This window comes from Palaemon carinicauda, chromosome 10, assembly GCF_036898095.1.
Source record: "Palaemon carinicauda isolate YSFRI2023 chromosome 10, ASM3689809v2, whole genome shotgun sequence".
In the NCBI taxonomy this organism is placed as follows: Eukaryota; Metazoa; Arthropoda; class Malacostraca; order Decapoda; family Palaemonidae; genus Palaemon; species Palaemon carinicauda.
In genome coordinates this window covers 135,561,194-135,587,764 of record NC_090734.1, presented here as the reverse complement: position 1 = coordinate 135,587,764, position 26,571 = coordinate 135,561,194, and the positions used below count along the sequence as shown (strand labels likewise).

The 26,571-nt window shown below is 37.8% G+C and overlaps 2 protein-coding genes and 1 long non-coding RNA gene across 6 annotated transcripts in view; 1 reads left to right on the top strand and 2 right to left on the bottom strand.

Annotated features, from left to right (window-relative positions):
* Syngr (synaptogyrin) overlaps positions 1-21,236 on the top strand; it is a 32,311-nt gene extending 11,075 nt beyond the window's left edge. Inside the window, exons 3-5 of one of the 3 annotated variants that reach the window (XM_068381960.1) lie at positions 9,496-9,635; positions 10,210-10,390; positions 18,594-21,236. In XM_068381960.1, coding sequence (XP_068238061.1) covers positions 9,496-9,635; positions 10,210-10,390; positions 18,594-18,619 — 347 coding nt within the window. In that variant the 3' untranslated portion in view covers positions 18,620-21,236. Of the gene's footprint in view, positions 1-9,495; positions 9,636-10,209; positions 10,659-10,706; positions 12,193-18,593 lie in introns of those variants that run through there. The other 2 variants (XM_068381961.1, XM_068381959.1) reach the window with 2 other exon arrangements.
* The window catches only part of LOC137648808 (pyridoxal phosphate homeostasis protein), a 392,086-nt gene that overhangs the window by 335,387 nt on the left and 30,128 nt on the right, over positions 1-26,571 (bottom strand). The gene's annotated exons all lie outside the window — the stretch shown is intronic.
* LOC137648807 (uncharacterized) lies at positions 21,374-22,932 on the bottom strand. The gene is made up of 2 exons (XR_011045707.1): positions 22,411-22,932; positions 21,374-22,184 (listed from the first exon to the last, which is right to left on the bottom strand). It is a non-coding gene; the product is annotated as an uncharacterized lncRNA (long non-coding RNA).

Here is a 26,571-nt window from a genome sequence, read left to right as displayed (position 1 = left end):
ATGTTAAAGAGGATAGATTAACCTAGATCAGATAGGAATAAAATTAGACCATTTGCAAGATATAGCGAGAACTTTCATGTCTAATCCCATAAATTGAAATTTTTCAATATTAAACTTACCCGATAATCATGTAGCTGTCAACTCTGTTGCCCGACAGAATTCTATGGAGGGATACGCCAGCTATCACAATACTAGAAGGGGGTGTTCTTACCAGCGCCACCTGTGGCCAGGTACTCAAGTACTTCTTGTTGACACCTCCTCAATTATTCCTCTGTCGTGCTTCTGACAAGACGTTCTGGGATACGCTTATGTTCTTGGAGTATTTTCACGACTTTGGTGAAGTATTTCTCTTTGATTTCGGCTGTCGCTTTACTGGAAACTTCTATTTTAGCTTAGTTAGCTTTTGGAATTAATTTGATTATTTTTGGTGACGAAGAGAGTATGAACTCTCGTTCACCTTTCAATGGCCGACCCTTCCCTTAGACGGAAGTGTTGGTGTCTAAGAGAGTATAGACTCTTTTTCTTAATTTTGCTTAACAAAAGTTATAGATTTATTTTATATCTCTCCGCCTCTTATAGGCCTCTTCGATTAACTTCCTTTTATTATAAACTTATTAAAATTAATTTTTATATTTGTTTATATTCGACCTTCCTAATAGTAGGCGGTCTTTTCTTGGTACCGAAGTTAATTATCGTGAGCCCGTCATTTCGGTTTTACCTGTTAACATATTATGCTATTTTAAGGTCTTTGAAAGAATTTCTTTGATAGTCTCGTACTTTTTCAAAGTTGAACTAACGTTTTGTTTGTCTCGGCAGTTGTTGACGTTCAGAACGTTTCAACTTGCACTCTATCGTTACGATAGAGAAAGAATGTTCACGGTTTCACATTGCAGTAAGAGTAACCGTGTCTAGCGTTTTGTTCATTCTTTCTTAACTTAATGGTTTTGATCCTAATAAGGAACTTTTCTTTTTGGGAAATATTTCAGTTTTTTCCTTTAACAATAATATGTTTTAACGATATATATGTTTGGGCTCTTCTCTCAGGTTCTAAGTCAAGAGAGAGAGAGAGAGAGAGATAGAGACGGAGGGAGAAAGAGGATAAACGTTTCCCTCAAACCTGCCAGGCGTACGAGTAACGTCGTTATCGTTTTGCTCTTATCCCTAGTCTCTTTAGGGGAAGAAACTAAACGTTTCTAGAGTGATCTAGTGTTTAGTCTCTTTCCAGCCACTGAATTTTCTTTCATTAGATTTTTCTGTTACATTGTAATTCTGTTTTCGCAATTACTAACTTTTGAGAAGGATAGAATTGCGTGTTTCAGGTACAAACCACTTAAAGTTTCGAGTTCAGTGAAATAAGTGCAAACAGAAATCAAAGTGATAAGTGATTAGCGCAAAGTATGTCAGTGTTATGCGTGAGGGTACTTTTGTGCGCGCCAGTCGTCCTCCCAGTCCGGGACCTCTTGCAAGCTCCCAAGCCCAGGGGAGAAGCAATGTCGAAGGGCATAAGGGTTCGGCAGGCCTTGATCGGCGCACAGAAGTATCCTCGGTGGTTGTGGGCGTGTCTTACCGAGACCGTCACTCCCACCCGCAGACGATTGAGCCCTTTTTTTGCTCGTCTGCAGAAGAGATTTAGAGGAGAAAATAAAGGCAGAGTTACGCTGGTCTCAGGTCTCAGACCTCTTAAACGTAAAGTCCAGACCTATGCCAGACGTACGAAGTAAAGTTCAACAACCCGGCTGCACCCGTTCAGCCTGTGCTGCACCCGCCTGCACTCGCTGCACCCAGTCGCAACACCATCTGCCAGGCGTACGATGTTGTGGACTCTACTACAGTCCATGCAAGCACAGCTTTCGGACTTGATGCGTGAGTGTCGTGCTGAGAGTGTTGCACCTCCTGCACCTGTGGTGCACCAACCTCCTGCACCCGTTCAGCCTGTGCTGCACCCGCCTGCACCGGTGGTGCACCAACCTCCTGCACCCGTTCAGCCTGTGCTGCACCCGCCTGCACCGGTGGTGCACCAACCTCCTGCACCCGTTCAGCCTATGCTGCACCCGCCTGCACCGGTGGTGCACCAACCTCCTGCACCCGTTCAGCCTGTGCTGCACCCGCCTGCACTCGCTGCACCCAGTCGCAGCTCCATCTGCCAGGCGTACGATGTTGAACCACTTTCGGAGTTTGCTGTTCACAGTGTTGTTCAGCCTCAGCCTTCTTTAAGGCAACCCTTGCTTTGGGATCAGGAGAGTTACACTCTTCCTCCTCCTCCCCTTGCTGCTCCTCCAGTGGTGCAACTCTCGGTTGGGGTACAACAACCTCTCCCCTCCGTGAGTCTGTCTGCTCAACCAGCGCTGCACCGAGTTCAACCCTCATCTAGGCAAGCTCATCTACACCATGCACTTGCGCCTCAGGAGCCTCAGCTTGCTAGAACTTTACCTTGTTCTGCGCAGCCTCAACCTTCTCATGCTCCACTCATCTCTCAGGAACAGGAACGGACTACTCCGCCTCCGTCCTCCGCTTAGCTGGTACAATCCTTGGGTGCAACTCTTGCTAGGAGTCAACCTCCTTCACCCTTGCACCTGCCTTCTGCTCCGTCTGTTGTTCAGCCTATGCAGTCTGAACCTCAGGTTTTCCCTCAAGTTGAGGAAACCTCTGTTGTTGTTCCAGCTCGTTCTGACTCTGCTGTTCAGCATACCATGGTTCAACCCCATGCAAGCATGCATTAAGCACTCTAGCACTGGTCATGGAATTTCTGAGAAATGTTAAACGCCATGCACACGCTCTGCTTTCCTTTCAGCAGGCTCTGCTTACAGCAGGCTCTACTTCCTACATGCTCAGCATTCAGCATGCTCTGCATTCAGCATGCTCTGCATACAACATGCTCTGCATACAGCATGCTCTGCATTCAGCATGCTCTGCATACAGCATACTCTGCATACATCATGCTCTGCATACCTTACCGCATGCTTCTCAACACATCTTGGGTTGTTGCCAACTCACTAGACTGTCAAGCAGTTTCATAACGTTGCCTTCTAGTCTGCTGCTTTGCACCAGTGAACCCTCACTCAGAGAACTTAGCTTTTCTAGGATAAGGTCCCTGTAGATGAGAAAGTTCTTTTCTCCCTCCTTCTGATATTCCCTTGAGGACTCTGTCATTTGGAGGGAGCCTTTAGCTGCATAACCTCTTATGGACTTTTATTTAAGCATAACATGCTTACAGGGAAGGTAATGGTTACACTTCAGCCGCTAATCCCGTCTGTTACCACACCTGCTCCCATAGACCTTGAGCTGTGTTGCATGACATGCAGTCCAAGCTTAGTCCTTGTTAGAGGATTTTTTGTTTACGGAGTCAATGTGTCACGGGGAAGACGTTCAACAACCAACAGAAGGGACTTGTTGTGACGCAGTGGGCAACCTCAGCAACCCGTTAAGGAGTTGTCTGTACGACCCGGACAGTCTAGACAGATTCGGGTTGTCACTGTACTTCCTCGCTTGCCCATGATTGACAGTTTACAGACTGTGCAGCAGTATCATGATCTTGTGTCCGGCTCCGTCAGACGACTGGCTTTTAAGAGCTCCCTCAAGTCGTCGCTGTCTGGAGATTTTCAAATGGACTATGGATCTGACCAAGGAACTGGGCCTCCTGGTCAATTTTGAGGAGTCTCAGCTCGTTCCATCCCAGACCATTGTCTCCTTGGGTATGGATCTTCAGAGTCGAGCTTTTCGGACTTGTCCGTCGGCCCCAAGGATCTTCCAAGCCCTAGAATGCATCCAGAGCATGCTGAGAAGGAACCGATGCTTAGTCAGGCAGTGGATGAGTCTAACAGGGACACTTTCATCGCTGGCCCTGTTCATCGAGTTAGGGAGACTCCACCTCCGCCCCCTTCAGTATCATCTAGCTGCTCACTGGATAAAGGACATGACGCTAGAGACGGGTTCAGTTCCTGTTTCCGAAGAGATGAGGTCTACTCTAACGTGGTGGAAGAACAGCATTCTTCTCAAGGAAGGTCTACCATTGGCTGTTCAGTCCTCCGACCACCGTCTCTTCTCGGACGCATCGGACACGGGCTGGGGTGCGACACTGGACGGACAGGAATGCTCGGGAACATGGAATCAGGAGCAAAGGACACTTCACATCTATTGCAAGGAGTTGTTGGCAGTTCATTTGGCCTTGATAAACTTCAAGTCCCTCCAGCTTAACAAGGTGGTGGAGGTGAACTCCGACTACACCACAGCCTTGGCTTACATCTCCAAGCAGGGAGGGACTCATTCGAGGAAGTTGTTCGAGATCGCAAGGGACCTCCTCATTTGGTCAAAAGATCGAAAGCTCACGCTGGTAACGAGGCTCATTCAGGGCGATATGAATGTCATGGCAGATCGCCTCAGCCGGAAGGGTCAGGTCTTCCCCACAGAGTGGACCCTTCACAAGAATGTTTGCAGCAGACTTTGGGCCCTGTGGGATCAGCCAACCATAGATCTATTCGCTACCTCGACGACCAAGAGGCTCCTCTTGTATTGTTCTCCGATTCCAGACCCAGCAGCAGTTCGCGTGGATGCCTTTCTGCTGGATTGGTCCCATCTCAACCTGTATGCATTCCCGCCGTTCAAGATTGTCAACAGGGTACTTCAGAAGTTCGCCTCTCACACGGCTGACGTTGGTTGCTCCCCTCTGGCCCGCGAGAGAATGTTTCACTGAGGTACTGCAATGGCTGGTCGACGTTCCCAGGACTCTTCCTCCTAGAGTGGACCTTCTGCGTCAACCTCACGTAAAGAAGGTACTCCCACCTCCACGCTCTTCGTCTGACTGTCTTCAGACTATCGAAAGACTCTCAAGAGCTAGAGGCTTTTCGAAGGAGGCAGCCAGAGCGATTGCCAGAGCAAGGACGACATCCACTCTCAGAGTCTATCAGTCTTTATGGGAAGTCTTCCGAAGCTGGTGCAAGGCCAATGCAGTTTTCCTCAACCAGTACCAATGTAACCCAGATTGCTGACTTCCTGTTACATCTAAGGAACGTAAGCTCCCTATCAGCTCCTACGATCAAGGGTTACAGAAGTTTGTTGGCAGCGGTTTTCCGCCACAGAGGCTTGGATCTTTCCTCCAACAAAGATCTACAGGACCTCTTAGGTCTTTTGAGACCTCAAAGGAACGTCGGTTGTCCACTCCAGGCTGGAATCTAGACGTGGTCCTAAGGTTCCTAATGTCATCAGGATTTGAACCGCTCCAATCAGCCTCTTTTAAGGACCTCACATTAAAAAACTCTTTTCCTCGTGTGCTTAGCAACAGGTAAAAGAGTAAGTGAGATCCACGCCTTCAGCAGGAACATAGGTTTCACATCTGAAACGGCTACATGTTCCTTGCGGCTCGGTTTTTTTGGCTAAAACGAGCTTCCTTCCCGTCCTTGCCCTAAGTCGTTCGAGATCCCAAGCCTGTCCAACATGGTGGGGAACGAACTAGAGAGAGTACTTTGCCCTGTTAGAGCTCTTAAGTACTATTTAAGAAGGTCAAAACCATTACGAGGACAATCAGAAGCCTTATGGTGTGCTATCAAGAAGCCTTCTCTACCAATGTCTAAGAACTCAGTTTCTTACTACATCAGGCTTCTGATTAGAGAAGCAAATTCTCATCTGAAGGAAGAAGACCTTGCTTTGCTGAAGGTAAGGACACATGAAGTGAGAGCTGTGGCTACTTCAGTGGCCTTCAAACAGAACCGTTCTCTGCAGAGTGTTATGGATGCAACCTATTGGAGAAGCAAGTCAGTGTTCGCATCATTCTATCTCAAAGATGTCCAGTCTCTTTACGAGTACTGCTACACCCTGGGTCCATTCGTAGCAACGAATGCAGTAGTAGGCGAGGGCTCAGCCACTACATTCCCATAATTCCATAACTTTTTAACCTTTCTCTTGAATACTTTTTATGGGTTGTTCGGTCGGCTAAGAAGCCTTCCACATCCTTTTTGATTTGGCGGGTGGTCAATTCTTTCTTGAGAAGCGCCGAGGTTAAAGGTTGTGATGAGGTCCTTTAGTATGGGTTGCAGCCCTGTATACTTTAGCACCTTTGGGTTGATTCAGCCTCCAAGAGGAACGCTGCGCTCAGTAAGGAAGACGAACTTAAAAAAGAGACAGAGTAACGGTTCAATTCGACTTCCTTACCAGGTACTTATTATTTCATTGTTATTTGAGATAACTGTTATATGAAATATGGGATACTTAGCTATCCTTTAATCTTGTACACTGGTTTTCACCCACCCCCCTGGGTGTGAATCAGCTACATGATTATCGGGTAAGTTTAATATTGAAAAATGTTATTTTCATTAGTAAAATAAATTTTTGAATATACTTACCCGATAATCATGATTTAATTGACCCTCCCTTCCTCCCCATAGAGAACCAGTGGGACCGAGGAATAATTGAGGAGGTGTCAACAAGAAGTACTTGAGTACCTGGCCACAGGTGGCGCTGGTAAGAACACCCCCTTCTAGTATTGTGATAGCTGGCGTATCCCTCCATAGAATTCTGTCGGGCAACAGAGTTGACAGCTACATGATTATCGGGTAAGTATATTCAAAAATTTATTTTACTAATGAAAATAACATTTTGATATGGATATGTTATTATTCAGTCTGACTCTGGGGATTTGAAGGCACCATATTAAATTCTACAGGAATTTCATACCTAGTTTCAGATTTGCTCTTGATTTTTCTGAAACTTTGTTTTATACAGTTTCATAAACATTAAATATTTTTGGACGATGAATAAAGTTTTTTATGATTAGGCTGCTATGTTGTCCCATTGACTTAAATGTGAAGGGTAGGACAGTGAATCCAATACAACATGAAGTACCAAAGCAATATAGTCTTCCTTGCTCTAGGGCGAGTGTACCAACTTTCAAGGTACAGACTTGATGTGTATAAGAGAGACTCACAGGTTCAGATTCTACTGAACCAATCACAGCATCTCGAACCAATCCTGAATTCATTTGCTGACGACATGTCATCCCTCCAAGAACCATCGCGAACGCTAAATGCTTACCCTGGCATTTGTTTCTAGTCCGGCAACCATATTTCCAATTGGTCATAAAGCTGGAATGACATTAATTTGCCCTTTTATTGATTGATTGATTTGAGGTCCTCTGGCATCCTGACATCGAAGGTCATTGATGCCAATTGCCCTCTTGACCTGTTGACTTGCTAATTAAGTTGTGAATTAATTATTGGCCTGATTTCTAGTACTAGGGGAGATAGCATTAACCCTTTTACCCCCCAAAGGACGTACTGGTACGTTTCACAAAAGCCATCTCTTTAGCCCCATGGACGTACCGGTACGTCCTTGCAAAAAAAATGCTATAAAGATTTTTTTTTTTTTCATATTTTTGATAATTTTTTGAGAAATTCAGGCATTTTCAAAGAGAATGAGACCAACCTGACCTCTCTATGACAAAGATTAATGCTGTTAAAGCAATTTAAAAAAAATATACTGCAAAATGTGCTGGGAAAAAAATAACCCCCTGGGGGGTTAAGGGTTGGAAATTTCCAAATAGCCTGGGAGTAAAAGGGTTAATTAATGCTCCCCTATTTCAATCGCTTTGTTTTGATAATGAATGTGCAATCAGAGCCATTACAATTCTGGCTCTAGGCCAACATGGGAATTGAAGATGTTAGATTACTATTTTGTTACATGCTGAGTTTCACTTCAATTTTTGATAATCTAGCCAAAGCTGAAGTTTTTTGGTTACGTTTTAGATTTAGCATAGCCTAGATCTGTTTGCGGCATCTATATGACGCCATCATAGGATCTTCGTTTCAACAGTTAAGGCCATTTGTATTGAGCTAACAGTTTCATTATTTGCTACATATATACTGTATTGCGTATATGTAAGCATAATTGTTGTGCATAGATATGGCATTCAACTTACACGATTACCTCGGGTAAATTTTAGTTATATTGTTCTGTAATGTAGTTGTTTTCCAATTATTCCTTGTTAGGTTACCATATTGCATATGTATTATACATACAGTAGTGCCTCGGTTTAAAGTTTATTTCTTTCTAGGAGTGTTTAGGGATGGGTAATGATAATAAACATGTTCAGGGGATGAAAAGTTTCCATCTTTTCATGAAAAGGTAGATCATTCTTGGTCACCTATCTTTTGCTTTCTCTGAAAAACTAGTTTCACACTGTAAAATTGAGTTAGTTTCAGTAGCACTTTGGGAAGCACTGGTTACAAGCAGTCTGTCTCTCAATTTTCAGGCTTCCTGTATGCCAGGAAGTAAGGGAAGATCTTTACTTCACATAGGAAAACAGGCACCCTTGAAGTAAAATCCTGATGCATTCTTGTCCTCTGGAGATGCTACATATTTTGGATGCATCTAAGCAGCCACCACCTGTTTGGCAAATTTGTATTAGAAATGTGAAATCAATTACTCTCATTTGCAACTCAATGTTCTTGATATGAAAGTATCACAAGCAATAGAGCTCATCCTATGAGGATTCCCACTGGGCCCTCGTTGCTCAGATAAAAGCCTCAAGAGAGGCGAACAACAACGCCCTCCTTTGGATTCAACATTGGCGCAATAAGATGATGACCACTTCTAGTGCTGGATTTATTAAAGAATTATTTTTTGGGTCGATCCGTTGCCTAGAGGAGTTATAACACTCCTGTAAGGGATATACAGTACTTCAGTACGAGTTGGCAAGGCATGGTGCTCGAGTTGGAATTCTGCAAAACACTAAAGCTGATAGAGAGGTTCTTTTGGAATGTTGGAATATTCTGACAGATCAGCAGTCAGCAGGGACAGATTTTAAGCAGAATGGTCCCTACACCACACAGAGATATGAAGGGCTGGGGAACTGGTGTCTTGAGCTGTTTACCGTAATTTTCACACGAAGCTCCCAGCATTGTGCACTTCCATGCCCAAATTTATGGGTCCCCATGGAAGAAGCGTTCTAACACCCCTGGGACACTCTGTCTATGCTTTTTACCATCCATCATGATTGGTCGTGTGATCAATTGTGTACAATGTTGTCCACCTCCTTTATCAAGCATGATCTTGGTGGCGTTTTGTTGGTCGGAGGCAGAGTGGTATACATTTGTGCCGAGAGAATTAACCCTATGGTATACCCTTCTTTGAGGATAACAGCTGAAGTACTACCCATTTCCAATCCATAAGAGATAGGGGAAATTGTCTTGAAAGTTCAAACTGTTGCTTCATAATAGTTGTCTCTTAGTAGAGCATCCCATTCTTCATATTGGTGAGAGGTCTTCATAAGGTGATGTGAAGACCTTGCCAAGTAGTTTAATACTTTGATATGAATTCAGGAATATTTGGATATTTTAATTTTTGTAAACCAAATGAGCTATTTTCTAATCTATTATTTCTGTTCGTTACTTTGAATTACACAGTAAAAGTGATTTCATACCTTATTGGATTGCTTTAAAAAGTAATAAATAGGAAGATGAAGATGCATATACTGTTGTAGAAATGTTATATATTTATTTTTTGCAGCATTGTGGGCCTTCTTGTACTTCATCGGATTTTGTTACCTGACTAACCAGTGGAGCAATGCGGCAGAACCACCAGGGGGCTATGGCGTCAATAATATGCAAGCAGCTATCACCTTCAGTTTCTTTGCCATCTTTCCCTGGGTAAGTTTTGACATTTAGACCTAAACCCTTCTTAGGTAATGTAGATTCTTTATCGAACATGTTGCATTCTGGTCTTGAGTTTCATTTTTTTTTATCCTTACCATTGTTTTAGGTTAGGATAAATTTTTTTTTTTCTTTTTATTACCTCTGCCAACAAAGTTGAAGGAGGTTATGTTTTACCCCCTGTTTGTGAATAGCTTCCTGGCCACAATTTTAATTGTAGAGTAATGAAACTTATGTTAAAAACTGGAAATGATTAAATTTTGGAAGGTCAAGCAAAATGTCCAATTCACGTAGTCAGCCATAAGTTTGGATATAGTTGTCACAGAGACTTCAAACTTGGTTCATATTTGAGTGTATGAAAATCCATGGCAATTAATACATGTTAGGGTGAAAGGTCAAGGTTGAGAAACAAGCGGAGGTCTGTGCTCTACATGTATGTTGGTTTGTCCGGTGTGTTGGTACTTGCAAAACATGTTCATTTATAGGGAAAACTATAGCATGACATGAAGTATTTGAAGGTATTTGTTGTATAATATTTCTAATTCGTTGCCTTTCATCTCTCTCTTTTAAGGCTGCTGCCGCATACCTGGCCTTCTTGAGGTACAAACAAGGAGCTGATCAAGCCTTTGCTCCAAGCTATGAAGCAGATCCTACAAACATGGGAGGCTACAATAGCTATCCCGATGCCACAGACCCAGATGGGGGCTATTCTCAGCCTCCCTTTGGTGGTCAGCCAGCCCAACCACAAACAGGTATGGATATCCCTGACATGGGTGACATGGGTTATCAGTCACAGGCATGATCTTTCTGAGGATACAGTTGTTCCTTTTTACATAACACTCATTGTTGAAGATTGCTTTCTAGTTTTGAGCTCCTAAGTACGGTACTCCTGTGACGAATTTTGAAAGCTATTGTTCGGTTTCTTCCTTTGCGTGTATGTGTAAATAAGAAGTTGCAGTCATCGAGACTTGGCATTGACTAAGATTGCAAATATTGTTACATAAAAGGAAGGAACACTTACTGAATTGCATGTTATTTATTGAAGAAACCTTTTTTTCCTTCTTTCAGTACCAGATGCAGTATTCTCTTAACTTACGTTGGGTCTTTTTATGGATAGCTTTAACTTTTTTCTTTATTTAACCAACTAATTCTTATTTTTGGTTTCATTTCATTAGGCATTAACCATTTTTGCCATTATATCCGTAAGGTTATTACAACTCGGCATTATTGGGTGGGCTTTATTTTAATATTTACGTTAAGAGTTGGTAGTAGACACGCTTAAAACAATGCCAAAAATCTTTATTTAGGGCAACACAGTAAAATGTTTCATATGGTAGTCAAAACAAAATAGGGTATATTGAAATTTGTTCATATTTTTGGGCCATATCCTGTCTTGAGAGTTGTTCATTAGCATCCAAAGAGGAATGAATCTCCTTTGTAGGTTGCAAGTTTGCTGTTTTTGACGTGTGAATATAAACTATTCTAAACCTATGTTGTGGTTTTGTGTTGTTACAAAGTCTATGGTAATCACGAAATGGAAGGTGCACATTGTGGACTGTCGAGTTATAGGTACCGTAATCGTATTGTCTTGGAATGATAGTATTGTACGTGTTGGGCAAGTGGGAAAGACTGGCTGTACAAGCTTCGTCAGTGTTTTAAGTTGGATGAACCACACTTTACCTGTGGTGTATTGTTTAGTTACGTTTTTTATCGGTTCATTTTAAGGGGATAACTGTGGTGAAAATATCTGGATTTTCATTTATAATTTTTGATTTGGGTTGGTTGGTCATTTAATTTATTTATTCTCATTTTTTCATCTTTTTAGTTGATTATTTCAAGTTCTTTTACTTCTCATGAATAAAAGTGCATTTGATTCTATATTTTCCCCAGGTGCATAATTTTGCATCAGTTTTTCATAACTAGTCAGCTGTGTAGAAAAGTCCATCACATAAAAATCACAGGATTTTGTGAGGACGTATTGGAGTAAATTTTTCACTTTAGAGATTTATTTCTACTAAATTTATCATCCTGGGAAGGGGGGAGTGGCTTAACAATTCTACATATTGTCAATCCTCTATTATTAAAATTGCAATATTTAGTTAAGAGATGCTATTTTAGATAGCTGCTCAACATAGACAAAACAAAGTTCAGTAATGAATATATAATAACCCATGAATATTTATCAATTCTGTTGAGCTTACCTTTGTTCATTTATCAAAGTCCCTGATACTGCATGACATTAATTAGTAAAGCTCTCTGAAGGACAGATGTCAACTGTTCAACAAGAGTAACTCAGCAGTTTGCTCATTCATCTGTTACAAATTTGTTACCTCTTAACTTCTTAGATATGTCTAGTCAGCTATATGTTATTGGGTCTGGTTAGGCCGAAGTAATACATTAATAATGGTATTGAATTTTTTTTAGGTTTTACTGGAATGTTGACAAACTCCCTTTTATAACATTTCTGTTTACTCTTTGTTCTGTTAAGTCTTTGCTCTGCAGTGTATGATATTTGTACTGTAGTGGTCAAATGATTAAAAATGTAGAGGTCTAATACTCTTTTATTTTCACTGATTTCTCACAGTCCCTTTTTGTTAAATATAGATTATAAATATTTCATTAATTAGTAAAATGTTTTGACATAAAAATTTGAAGCTGTAAGCTTCACAGTTATTTTGAATAAAGAGTTGGGTATAGGCATAACCCCATTTTATTGTGTCGATCCAGGAATGTCTTCGACTAATGTTTGAAGGAATTTCTAACGCACTTCAATCAGACTACTTATAGACTAACCAAACTAACGCAGAACTCCAGCTTATTAGATCATTAATCCTGACAAAAATATCATAATGGTGTAATTTATAAAGTTATCAAAACAATATTTTTCTCCATTATTTCTATGATCCTCTTCTGATGTTCATATTGCTTCTCTCTGGAAGTTGTTTTATAGGCATTTACCCATAAAAATAAAAATAAATCCTTTATTCTTTCCTTTTAAATACTTATGCCTCTAAGGTAATGACAGTCTAGCAGTTAATGGCAACAACTGATGACTTGTGAAGTCACAGGTCCTTTGTATTTTCAGCCTGTCTACTTTGAGTTGTCAACACTTAGTATATCAAGATTGTTTACCTTTAGGGTTTGTAGGGAGTTTAAAGAAAGTCTTATTCTGGATTTATTAGTAACTGCTGCGTAGATTGTTCAAGGGACCTATTTGTGAACAATCATGATCTCTATTCACTTTGCGTCTTATATCTTAGACAGTATTGTGATTTAGATAACTTGTGAGGAGTGCGAAGGCCTCGCTTGATTTTGTGGGCATTTGTGTTTCCAAGCTTGCCAACCAAATTAAAGTTCAGAGCAAAAAGTAACTTGCTTTTAGTTCAGGGAGATATCCAAAGACAAGGATAGTTGGTTTACGTTGGGGATAAGGACGATAATTCCACACCACCTTCCCCACTGTTATTCTTACATTACAGGGTTGGTTGCTTGATGCGCCCTCTCCAATGCCTTCTATAAAAGGCCTCCTCTTCCACCAAACCTCTTCTCTCGATATCATCCTTCACCTTATCTCACCATCTAATTCTCTACCTCCCTCTTGATCTTCTCCACCTAACAGGTTCCTCCCAAGCCCTCCTCACTCCCTCCCCACTCCCTCCCCACAATCCATCCTCGACATATGTCCACATCATCTCAGTCGTGACACTCTTAGTACTTCTGTAATCTCTATTACACCTGCCATTCTTCTTATTTCATCTATTTCCAATCTTATAAGCAGTGGTATTCTCATAATCCACCTCAACATTCTCATCTCTCAAGCTTTGCCTCCTCTTTTTGCCTTAGAGCTCACATTTCTGATCCATACAATAACACTAATCTTATTGCTATTCTCTAGATCTTGACTTTTAGCTTAACTGGTATTTTCTTATCACATACCACTCCTGCTACCTCCCTCCACTTCCCCAAGGCTGCATTTATCCTACTCTTGACTTGAATGCCACACCACCTCCAAATTCCAATACAGCACTAACAAATTAAGTTTTGATAGTGATGGGCTTTAAAAGCTCTTGCTTCTTCACCTGCTTCTGTGAAATCTCAGAAGGCCAGAGTGTCTTCAATTAAAGGTAGTAATTCCAAAATAACCTGTTCTGTTTCAAGCCTTAACCTGACTTCTCAAATCATGTCTGGCGATTTTAGTGTTCCATTCAGTAATGGCTTTGATGGTTAACAGCAACAAATTTGAGATCCTCTCTTAGATCCTCTAATTCTTTATTTAACCCTTTTACCCCCAAAGGACGTACTGGTACGTTTCACAAAAGCCATCCCTTTACCCCCATGGACGTACCGGTACGTCCATGCAAAAAAATGCTATAAAAATTTATTTTTTCATATTTTTGATAATTTTTTAAGAAAATTCAGGCATTTTCCACGAGAATGAGACCAACCTGACCTCTCTATGACAAAAAATAAGGCTGTTAGAGCAATTTAAAGAAAATATGCTGCAATATGTGCTGGGGAAAAAATAACCCCTTGGGGGTTAAGGGTTGGAAATTTCCAAAGAGCCTGGGGGTAAAAGGGTTAATTTAGATAATTTTCCTGGTCAACCTGAAATCCTATTAGTTCTTTTAGACAAATGGATTGCAGGGCATATGACAGGGCTGGTAGCCTGGATCATTATATCCCTTCACTCGCTGAAGTAAGCGCTCTACAGCAACCCTGCATTTCGTGTGGTTGGCGTGTCATACCTTAGGATTCCCTTAGAATAAAATTTTGGCTGTAGCCGATTGGTCGTATCATGTTTTGAGTAGTAGTGCGCATCATACGCTTGTAAGCTTAGCCACTAGCTCATCATAGGTTACTTCTAAACGAGGTAAACATATCCGCTAGTTCCTGAACTGCTGAAATGAGTCCCTTGTAAAATAAATATGCAGCAACTCCCATGCAAATATGTAAACAAAAAGGAAACCTAGTAAGTAATGTGTTGGTTCATCCTTGTGAAACTGTAGGATGATGTAAACACAAAAGGAAGAGCCCGACTATAGTGAGGTGTCTTTTTCAGTATGGAAATTATTCATGAAAAAATATCCTAATAAGTTGCTCAAGGTAAGTTTCGATAACCGTTTATTCTTCCAAGTCTTAGGGGATGCCTCTTCCAAGACAATTTATACACCTCAGTTCCCCTCATTTACTTTGGTTAGAATAGGTAAATTGTTATCTTGAATACAAGAGAAGACTAGTAAATCTAGTTCTTGTTTAGTGTTGAAGCCATAGAATTCTATACCACAGAGTTGTTCTGACTTCTACTGTATATGGTATGTTTTATTTGTATGTTTACCGAATATACTAGAATATCATGCAACTTTAAAGATCTAATTTTGAAGCTAATTTTAAGGGGAGTTGCATCATACGAGATATAGTAAGATTAATGTATGTACTAGTAGGCGAGGCTATGGCGTTGATCAAACTGTGTCCATTTACCAAAGAAATACTGCTGTATTAAAATAAGCAGGATTTAGATACAGCTAATGTTTTACTTAACTGTAGTCCAGTAATAATGTATGTACAGTATTACTCACATGTTAGTACTGTATCGTATTATGTAAGGCATAGCGAATATACAGTATCTCTTTTCCAATATTTACGTTTATAAGATGATAAGCGACTACCGTCTATGGTTTCCAAATCAGCTGGTTAGGGCAAACTACCAAAGGATTTTTTCAATACTAAAAGAGAGAATTATTACTGGAATTAACATTGTTATTTCAGTATATAAGGGTACACCATTTTTAATAAAAATACTTTACTCATATTTCATTTATTGTGGAACTTAATGGCATATCAAAGTTTGGGGGCTTTTCTTCCCTATTGCCGATGTATGATAATTTTATAATCTTTAACTTATAGTATTTGATTACAAAGCTTAGGAAATTACTAACTTTTTCTTTCAGTTCTTTAGGTAGTTTTTGAGCAATTTAGTTTATCTTTTTATAAAACAAATACATCAACTAATTTTTTTCTGCAGTTTTGGGCTCAGCTTTCCCTGATGCCAAACAGCTTGAAAAGAAATTGTTGTTTGCGAGTACTGTGATAAGTATTATAATATTGGAGATCAGTTCTAGTCAACCCTCAACATTTTACCAGTTTTCCTTGGAAAATCCCTTGGCAGTTCTGGGGTCGATAAATGAATTAGATCAGACAATTTCAATATACTGTATCTCAAAGAATATCCTTTCATTTAATTGCTTTACCAATTCAAGTACTTATGTTTAAGTCTCAGACTGGTCTCTCAAGTATTCTTCGACCCTATTTCAAAATGGTAAAGGGTTCTGAGCTACGAGTCCTTTTATACCTGATGATAGGCTATTTTTCTGAGCGATTCATTGGAAAGGATTCGGGTTCAACAAGTGTAGTTGCTCAGGTTACTGGAACGGTTATGGACAAGGTCTATTTTTAAAAGTCCCTTCTGCTTCCAACTTGGAAGATTCTGTATTTGGGAATGATAACAGCAACAGTTCCTTTTTGGGTTTAATCCAATGGAGAAAAGGATTCTGTCTTTTCTACTACTGGAAATGTTAAAATGGTTTGTTTTTGTCAGCATGGAAGTGCGTAAGACTTCTAGGGTCCATGACTTAATGGGTGTAATTCGTTTGATGGGACTGACTCCAAAAGATGAGGATTTTCCAAATTCATCTCTTTATCTGCATGGAAACAATAGTCTATCTAGAAACAGCCATAATTCTAGTGATGAAGAACCACTTTCAACTGCTGACCTGGTGGGATGAGCACTAGCAATTAACCAGGAGTTACCTTGGAAGTGAAAAACCTAGTCCTTTCTCTGTTTGTAGATGATTCACATGAATTATGGGGACTAACTCTATAATGTTTTACATCTGTCATGGAAATGGATGTCACAGGAGTCCACTGTTCATATCAATTGAAAAAGTTTTCTAGCAATATCCAAGGCTCTTCAGGACTAGGAACTGCTGGTGGTAGGGAAGACCGTGGCAGTGTTATCAGAAAATATGACAGCATTGGCCTACGTCTGGAACTAAGGGGGGACAAGGTAACTAATAACTGATATGCTGTTGACTTAGACAAATTTGAGAGGTATAAATTTTCTTCCTCTTTTTATTCCAAGAAAATTTAATATCTCAACATCAGCTGAGAAGGAAAAGTTAGACTATTCCAAATATATGTCTATAAATTTGAAAATGGTGAAGTCAACAGCACGTCAACATGTTTGCAACACTACTAGTAGACCAAATAATATATACCGGTAAATATTCTGTTCAACATTTCCAGATCCCAGATTCCTTAGCATGGAAGGTAGATTATTTGCACATTATCACCATTTGCCATGATAAGACAGGTGATAAACTAGTACAGAATTTCTAGAACAGCAACATAAAGTTGGAAGCCCCTTTCTGGCTGCAAATGGAACGGTAGACACAGCCGTGGCTCCTTTTATCGGAGCGTCCAAGATGGTTGCCGTATAAACAATCTTCTCAGACAACCAATTTCTCTGGTAATTCATCCAAACCCATCCATGCTACATCTAAAGAATGAGGACTATTCACTGTATTCTCAGATATAAAGGGTTTACGCAGCCCTCTAGATTGTCTATCATACGTTCAAAAAGAGAGTCTTCCAGTAATAAAATCTATTTCTATACTCATCTGATGTTCATATACATAGGTTATAGTTTTAAACTTCAAGACTGAAAAGACAAAAGACCTGTGGCTTCACAAACCATCAGTGGTTGACATTAATTGCTAGATTGTCTCATTTCTTTACTAGAGGCATAGGTCTATTGGAAAGAAAGAAAACTAATTCATTTTTAGTTTGAGGAAAATGTTACTAAAACCAAGTTTCCAGAGAGAGGCAATATGAACATTAGGCGAGTAATTGGCAGAGTTTTATATCAAAATAACCATAAGTACATCCAATACTGTAAAGTGATGTTACCTTTGCACTGAAGTGTAAATAGAAATCTTTTTTTAAATAAGGTTTTTTTGAAAGTAAGTAAAGTACAGCATACTGAACCTTTACTTTTAAGAAAAACTTTCATGATAGTTTTGTTCATTTGCTAGTGATGTTCCCTTTGTACTGGAGTCTAAATAGAAAAATGTTTTATATAGTTTTTTTCAAAGTAAGTAAAGTACAGTATACTGAACTTTCTTTTAAGAAAAACTTTCATGATAGTTTCGTTCATTTGCTCATGGCATTTGAGTAATGCACAGTAAGTAGTGTCCGGTTCTGTAAATAACACTCACTTTTGAAAATCTTGTGAAATTCAAGTGTCAGGTAAGTTGCTTCTAGCACTTAATTGTATGCACCTGCTTTATGCCTACATTTCAACAATTTCACGAGAAATATATCTCTGCTGAATCCTATCTTCCGGCTCATTTTCATTGCAGTAAAATTCATTTACCTTTAATACATTAAACTCGTTTGCATCAATTTTAAAAATCTTATTTGCTTTATAGATAAGTTTTATTATTCATATTTATTATTTTTTTTTCTGTATTTTACCTTGAACATAAATCCAGTGCTATATTTACTAAAAGTTGAAGATCCCATTAGCTTTTGAAATGCGATCCTTTAAAGTAGATCAGGGAAATCCCTTTCCCAGTACAGTACATGAAATGTAGGATGGCTATGCTTTATACTGAATGGCGTACCCAGCCTCAACACTTGGCCATATGACTCAAATTGGTAAATATGATATTTTTCTTTTTTGAATGTGCTCAGACTTCCGTTTAAAAGCAGAATCTTTGTTGTCTGTTTCATTCGGACATTAATTCCCAGTGATTGCTCAAGTATATCGTTGCTAGACTCATTTTTACCGATAAATATTTCCCCATTACACTTAAATATTGAACTCTTATAGCATTTGCTCATGCATTCCTTGGTATGCTGCCAGGCGCTTATAGCAATCCCATGTTTTGCTTTCAGGTATGCAGCAGGCTCCTCCTTACTAGGGGGGCAGTGTGTAGGTTCATGAACAGTCAGCTAGTCATTCCTCACACTAGTCAGAACTACTTGCTGGATAGCACTTATTCCCATAAATCTACTCATCCTCCTCAAGTACAGAAGATTGTGAACAGGCTGCTACTGCTGCTGCTGCTGCTACAAACAGAACCCCCAATTTGGAGGGTGCATCACCCAGGGGATGATATGCTAGTCAGGGGGTATGAGCACATGTCCCTTGGTTTGTCTTAACTACGTAAGAAGAAAAAGAGTGTAATTATGTCGTATACTTTTGGAACAGAAAATAGGGGCTCTGAAATTCAAGAGAAGAATAATAGTAGCGTGAGAACAAATAACAGATAACTAATGTTGTGACATGAACAGTGGTCAAGATAACTACATTCAATTGTACATTTGTAAATGAACTACATAAAATAGCCATGCAGTTTTATCTGCTGTATTTGCTTATGTAAGGCATTTAGTTAATTTGGGGGTTATTTTTTTTTCTTTTTCTTTTTTTTTTTACAAAGAATACTTGAAGTATTACTATTATTGACAGTAGAAATGGGCATATATAAATGGGTTAATTGTATAACTCATCATATATGCCTGCTATGAGGACATTTTTGTGTAATGACTAAGTAATTTCTAGTCTGCTTTGAGTATCTGTTCGTACTGATGTGTACAGTCTCACATGCAATATTTTTTTTTTTTTATATTACCCAGTATTAACTTTCACATTCTCTACATTATTTCCTTATGTATTTTTTTTTTCTCTTGTGTATACATTGGATGAATGTTGTTACATTTTGAGAAAATAATCATGATCTTGTTTCAATGGATTCTTCATTTGCATTAATCTGAGAATTTGGGGACAACATTTTTTAAAACTACACACTATTTTATTTCTTTCAAAATTCTGTTTTTGAGTTGTGACAGTCGCTATGGTCAAGTAAGTCTAATCTGTAAATTGAAAATTTGCAATTTGAGCTTTGCATTGTTTAAATAACTTTGTGTTTAGATTTGCATATATTCAAAATCAAAAGTATTATCTTCATAAGCCTACTCCAACTTTCAATATTCAAGGCATTTGTTTAGCACAGGCAATGCAAGGAATTATATCTACAGGCCATATTTGCCTTAGAAATTAGGGGCTATATAATTCAAGGTAGAACACTTGAATTTTCTGTATGCATTCATTTTTATTTGATCTTTTGAGATCCTCCATTGGGGCTTACTTTTAAATGAAGGATTTTAGCTGTTCCAATAATTCTCTTTAACTCCTTGCTTAGGTAATGTTGAGTAAACATTGCCCAATCTTAGGTAAACTGTTGCATCTCACATTTACATAGTGGGAGTTGTTCTTGCGGAAAGACAACTGGCTGTGTTGTATTTGTCTGGGGGTGTAAGACCCTGTATTTTGAGTGTTAAATGATGACAGTAATAATTTATTATTAGGTTCAGTAATGAAAGTTCACACCCTTAAAGATGTGACTTAGATGATAGAGAGTAATTATTGCATGCAATAAAACATTCCAGTTATCCCACTTGGCTGTTACAGTGATCTCATGTGAATTTTAAATTGTTAAAAAGATAAGTATTTAAATGATTGATTCATTCATTAGCTCTCTTATCTGCTGATATGCATTTTTTGCAGGGAACCACTTGCACATCTTGCTAGTGTTGCTTTCCACTGAAATATCTTTCTTGGTCTTTCAATCTGGCCTAGATTTCGTTTGTTAACGTTCAGTATTCTCTTCTGATTAGTGGTTTTAGTGATCCAGTTCGACTTTTAATATGCAATAACCATATTACCATAGTAAAAATTTGTATTCTTTAAAGTTAATTTGCTAAATTTAACTCCAGTAAAGTAGTTATAATATTACAATTTAGTTTGGGGTTGTTCTGGTTGGTGGAACCTTATATTAAATGGAATTAACAGGCTGCTGTGATTACTGTACTGTTGTACTCTGTTAAAAGGGACAATTGCTTAGATATTGGCAATTTATTTCTATTTATAAGGAGATGTATAACTACGATAATGCCCCTTTTTTTCCTTTTGGATAAGTTTAAATTTTGGAAATTCATGGAGTTGCCGAGACTTAGTTCCTCTCCATCCTTAGTTTTCATCCATGTTCATCCTGTGTCACAAGGTATTCTATGGGGCACTTCGGATCTTAAAATGTCCTCGCTTTAAGTGGCTTCCAGTTTAATTTGGTTTTTCAATTTGAACTCTTCATTTTTTACTATCCTAAGCAAGGCAAATATTGTTCATAGTATGGTATTGATACCAGTTTTTATATGTTAGAAATACCACATCCTTGGTGACTTTCAAGTTAAAGACCATCATATTTATTAGTTTCACAAACTTAAACTTTCCTGCTGATGCTGTTCTCTCTAAGAGAATTCTCAACATTCGTTCTCTTTTAAGAGAATTCTCAACATTTTAAAGTGTTGTTATTCTTTTGTAGTAACTAGCATAATTTATATGGTCTTTCAACACTTAAACATCAATTCTCTCCTTTTCACACTTGTAAACATGGTTGGTGTTATATAACTAAATGCCTAGATGTTTTCCTTGTGTTTCCCTTTCAGAAAAAATCTCAAACAAGCTGTCAAGCAATGAATTAATTTTTTAGGTTAGCTTGCTGGCAGGGCAGAACTTCAGATTGCAATGTTGGTATCTGTCACCTTTTGTCCCTAGTAATTTTGGTCTCTTTAGTTAATTGCAAACTTCTTCCATGTAACACTTTCTGGAGTAAGAAATTATGCAATATATTATTGTTCCAACTTCTAAAAGGACTAAAGGCAACATAATCAAATTGGAATTTTTTGCTTGCCCTTTCTTATGATCATTTTCTGCTTCTCTAGCAACCTAACTTCCTTGCTCATTTCCCAAATTTATACTTCTGAACGTCTCGTCACAATCCTTAATATTCTATGAATTGGTTTGCTCTTAACCATGACTATGACAGTCTGTCTACAAATTATTTCAAAATTGAATTTTTTCCTTTGATAAATCTTTCTTGTGTAAAAATCTTCACTCAGTTGCATACCCTAAGCTTTACAATGACTTTTCTTAATGTAGGTATTATTTTCAGTTTGATATTTTTAAACACTTGCAAAGATCTTGGCTGGGTTTCATCAGCTGAACTCCTTCAAATTGCAATACTGTAATTACCATGTACTTCAGGGAAGATGGACTGATTTCAATGTGTATACAGTAACCCCTTCAAGTCCTCTGGCTTGTAGGTCTTGAGATATTCTTAACATTTTATTTTGAGATTACTATATGAATTATATATAGCAAGGAGCAGCACAATTTTATCACAATAGAAGCCTCATTAATTATATTTCCTTGGTTTTATTCTTTGTTTTCATTTCAAACAAAATGGCATGGAGACCATTAATAATAACAAAACCTTTTTTTATATGTGAGGTATTGGGTCCCTTACAGTTCTTAGTCTGACGCAAAATCAATGAGCATCTGTAAAGCATATATTAATAAGTATGGTACACAGTAAATACTTAGAATATTTTATTGGCATCAATAGTATAAAAGGACTTATATTAACCCTTTTACCCCCACCATAAGGTTAAATTTCGAGCACATTTTGCTATATATTTTTTTTAAATTGCTCTAAAAAGCTTAATTTTTGTCCTAGAGAGGTCAGGTTGGTCTCATTCTTTTGGAAAATGCCTGAAGTTTCTCGTAAAATTATCAAAAATATGTAAAAATATGTAATTAACAGTGTTTTGCAGGAACGTACTGGTACGTCCTTTGGGGGTGAAAAGGTTAAACTTTATTCTGACTGTTGTGTTTCATGCATCTGTAGCTGTAAATAGTTTTTTTCTAGTTCCAGTTCAGGCTTCTTTTAAAACTTGACGATTGCCCCAAGTTAGATTTCCATTTCATGAAATTTCTTTGTCATACAGATCGGTGGTAATGCTTGTTTTAAGTATTTTCTTTATGGAAGGGACAGCAAATCATAGTAATAGAATCTCGGATGAGTCGGGACAGTGAGCATTATTATATAGTTTTCCCCAAGTAAATCTTTATCATTTGTTCCTCGATTTGTCTTTTAATGGCATATTTATCTTGGTAGTGATATGCTGTATTAAGTGGCTAGTGTTACACAAAGAGCAATAAAACTTAACATAATCAAAAAGCAAGGAGTGGGGTTGTTTTCTTACAGTTTTTATTTGGATATTGAAATGCATTCCGGGACTCCGGGACACGTACTTCAACTTAAACAATTTTATTGAATTTATTGGCATTCAATTTATAGGGTAATAATCTCTAACCTCCATGATTTTCACGCCTTTACGATTTTAATCTATTAGAATACAGATCGAATGTTTTAGGTAGGATAGCCCTTTCATTGTAATAAAATTATCGTAGATTATCTAAAACTCCTTGGAACTTTCACATCGAGGTAGGTAGTACATTACAGTACATTAACATTAGACGCACTTCCACAGAAGTTAAATTGATGAAATTGGATTTCCATTTCAAGATTGAAAAAGGTAGAATGAATTAAAGATTGATGAGAACAAAATTTATCATAAGCACCCTAGCTCTTATTTACATTGGATAGTCATGGTTGGTTATGTAATAAATGATAATCATTTATATGCTATGCTGTTTGAAATCCATAATTTGAAAGAAATTTAATTTATCTTTGATTTAATTGAAGCGTAACTTAAATAAAACTGTATACAGTACCCATCAATGACAACCCGATAAGGGACATTGTTGCTCTTTTTTTTCTTCAGTATTTCATAGCGTAGGTAATTTATGAATAATTTATTTAATGAGCTCAATATAGAATATAGTTTTCATTAATTCATAGCTTCTTTTTGATACGCCTGAGTACAGGAGACAATTTACAGCCATGACAGGGAATTCTGTCAATTAAAGTTTTATTTCAATCTGGTAATTTTTGGTCAATTAACAGAACTATTGTAAAATTTTACATACAAAAAGTCCTCAACTTACAAACTTAATAGGTTCCAAGACGCTATTTGTAGGCCTCGCCTGCGTATGGTTTTCAGCTGCAAAAGTCATTAAATAGTTTTTGTTTCGTATTGTAAATGTCGTTTTGCTTACTGCAATAAGTTGCATATTGTTTTATTGCCGTATTTCATTATGAACTTTTTATACAATATCCGAGATTTACGATTTCAGTTCAATTTGTGCTTGTACCTCGGAATGTTTGCGAGTTAAGGACCTTCTGTATAAATGGCAATATGCTCAGTTGATTATATCTGTATGATATTCCGTTAAAGAATAATTACAATAGAGACTAAATGTAGTGCATGTGAATGTGTGACACAGTATTCTAAATCGATTATGGCCGATATTTTTACATGGAATAATACCATGGAAAGCTAATCTGCAAAACGTTGTCAGGAAGGAAATGTTACCAATATATTTATCTTATAACTTGGTGCTCAACAGGATAAAATGTCAAGTAACGAGCTTGATGTGATATATGTTGTACCTGTCTGAGCTTTACATTGTAGGCTTTGAATGTAAGTCGAGTTAACATTGTGCGATTTTATTCCACCAGTGCTGTACACCATATTGTAGATAATGGAACGTTTGTGAAAAAATATCTAAAATTATTATTATTAATATTAATCATCTTCATCATTATAATTATTATTTTAAATTCTGTGCAGATTAATGTCTACATATATCATTTGAGATTTTAGTTGATCAGCCATGTTTAGCAAGTAAAAAGATCTTGATTAATATTTAATGTCGTTAAAAAGCCTCCATTGTTTCCTGTACTTATGTGCCAACAAGCTTCAGTAATACGAGAATGTTGTCAGTGTTTACGTCAAGGAGCACTACTACTAACACAATAAGAATGTACTCATTGTACGTGTAATGATAGTACGTTATCAGTACAGTGATCTTAATTATATGGTAGATGTAGGCAGTTCATATTACTGGGCATAAAATGTTTCCTGTATAATAAAAAAAAAAAAGAATTTTCAAATAGAAAATCTTTATAAGATCTGACTACTTAACCTACTGTATATGACTGTTTCTGGTTTTGTATAAAACCTGGAAAATAGAATGTGCTCTGATGATAAATCATGATTATTTATTGACAAATCTACAGCGTGTTGTGTAGAATAGACATTAAAAAGATGGGAGTATTCAGAAAGCGAAAGTTATTTGGGATAGAATTTCACATCAAAATATATGGGTGTGTTCAGGTGAAGTGTTGGTGCTAGCAGAAAAGTGCGAGTTCAGTCTGTTGAAATATGTGGGTAAAGATATTTGTTGGGGCAGTTTGATGTACCACGTGTATTGAAGTTTCCAATACTGTACATTCATTCCATTTGGATTTTAAGAAATAACTTCGTCCATTTCAAAGGAGCTGTTCATTCCAGTAATGGGTAAAAAGTTGCATGGACAATAGTAAAACAGAAAGTTTTATTATATTTTGATAGATAAGCACTTTTTTTGTTTACCTGAGATTAACACTGAACATGTCCCTGTGTTTTGGCTTATATTCAGAGTAAATTTTTATGGACAAATATGTCTGTTGATATATTCTGTAAATGACTGTATTTTTCTCTATTTTCAAGTCTATTTTGTGTATATAGTTTCATAAAGAGATTGTTGGAGTATTTTCCTCAATGGAGTACATGTAACATATGGATATGTATATTTATATTTTGAAACTGGAGGTATTTTTTTCGTGCTTGGGTCATATTCTTCCACACTTTTTTTATATAGTGTACACATATCAAAGCAACTAAGACACAAATCAGGATACAGTAACAACAGGGTCCTTAAGGATAAAAAAAATTTCACATCAAAAAGGATTATTTCATCTTGACTGTCCTTCTACACTGGGTCTAAACCACAGAAAATAAAACAATGCAGTTAAACCAAAGAAAGTAAAGCAATGCAGTTAAACCAAAGAAAAGAAAGCAATGCAGTTAACTGATAAAACAATATCACTAATAATGATACGCTATTTTCTTAAAACCCTTTTCTAGTTACACTGCCTACATCAGTACTAATCCTTATCTGGGGGAAAACACAAGTGGTGGATGAAGGTATTATTGATAAGGGGTGTTCCATTGAACCACCACAAGTCTTCAGCAGTTTCGTTGGCAGATCCGTTTTGTTTTCACTGTAAATGTTGTATGTGAAAATGACAGTAGCCCCGATTTCTCCTGTAATCATATTCATCTAGTTATTGGTGTATAAATGTATGTAAATTAAATGAAGAGTCAGATTTCGTAAGTGCAGTCATGACAAAATATTTGATAAAGTGCTTGCCTTTCGTGCTCCAATGATTGACTCATGGAGAGAATTCTGCTTCTCCATCCACTTTCATTTTGCCATGAATTTTGATAGCTTTGATTACTATCGTTCAGAGGTAATAACAAAAAAAGCATGTTGTTGACATTAAACTAGAAACAGCGCAATGTTGCAAGCAAGAGAGAAGAGGGGGGTAGAGGCAGAATCACTGCACAAACGAAAGCTGTCATTAAGTGTATAGTGGAAGTTCAGTGCTGTAGATATTGTTGCCAGGATAGTTGGAGAATACAGTTTTAAGACTGGGCTCATGTAGCAGATCAGTCATCAATGGACTAAAAGATTTTATTTAATGCAATACAGCATTTAATAATTGGCCTTTTCATGTGTGCAGGTATTGTTTTTTTTTTACTAGGTTTTAGCTTGTTTTGTCTTTGGTAAAGCAAAGCTATTTTTGTTTTTGTTGCACACTAGACAAGATTAGTTTCCATGTTCACAGAAGAGTATCCTTAAAGTAAGGATAAATAATGACTGTATTCCTTGATGACTTTTGCTATTGATTGTTGCTGGTAGTACCATACATTCCAAAGTTGGTGTAGGAAACGGACACCAGTTACATATGTTTGGCATTGATGAAATTAGATTTAAGCATAGCGTAGAAGCTCATGATTTTTA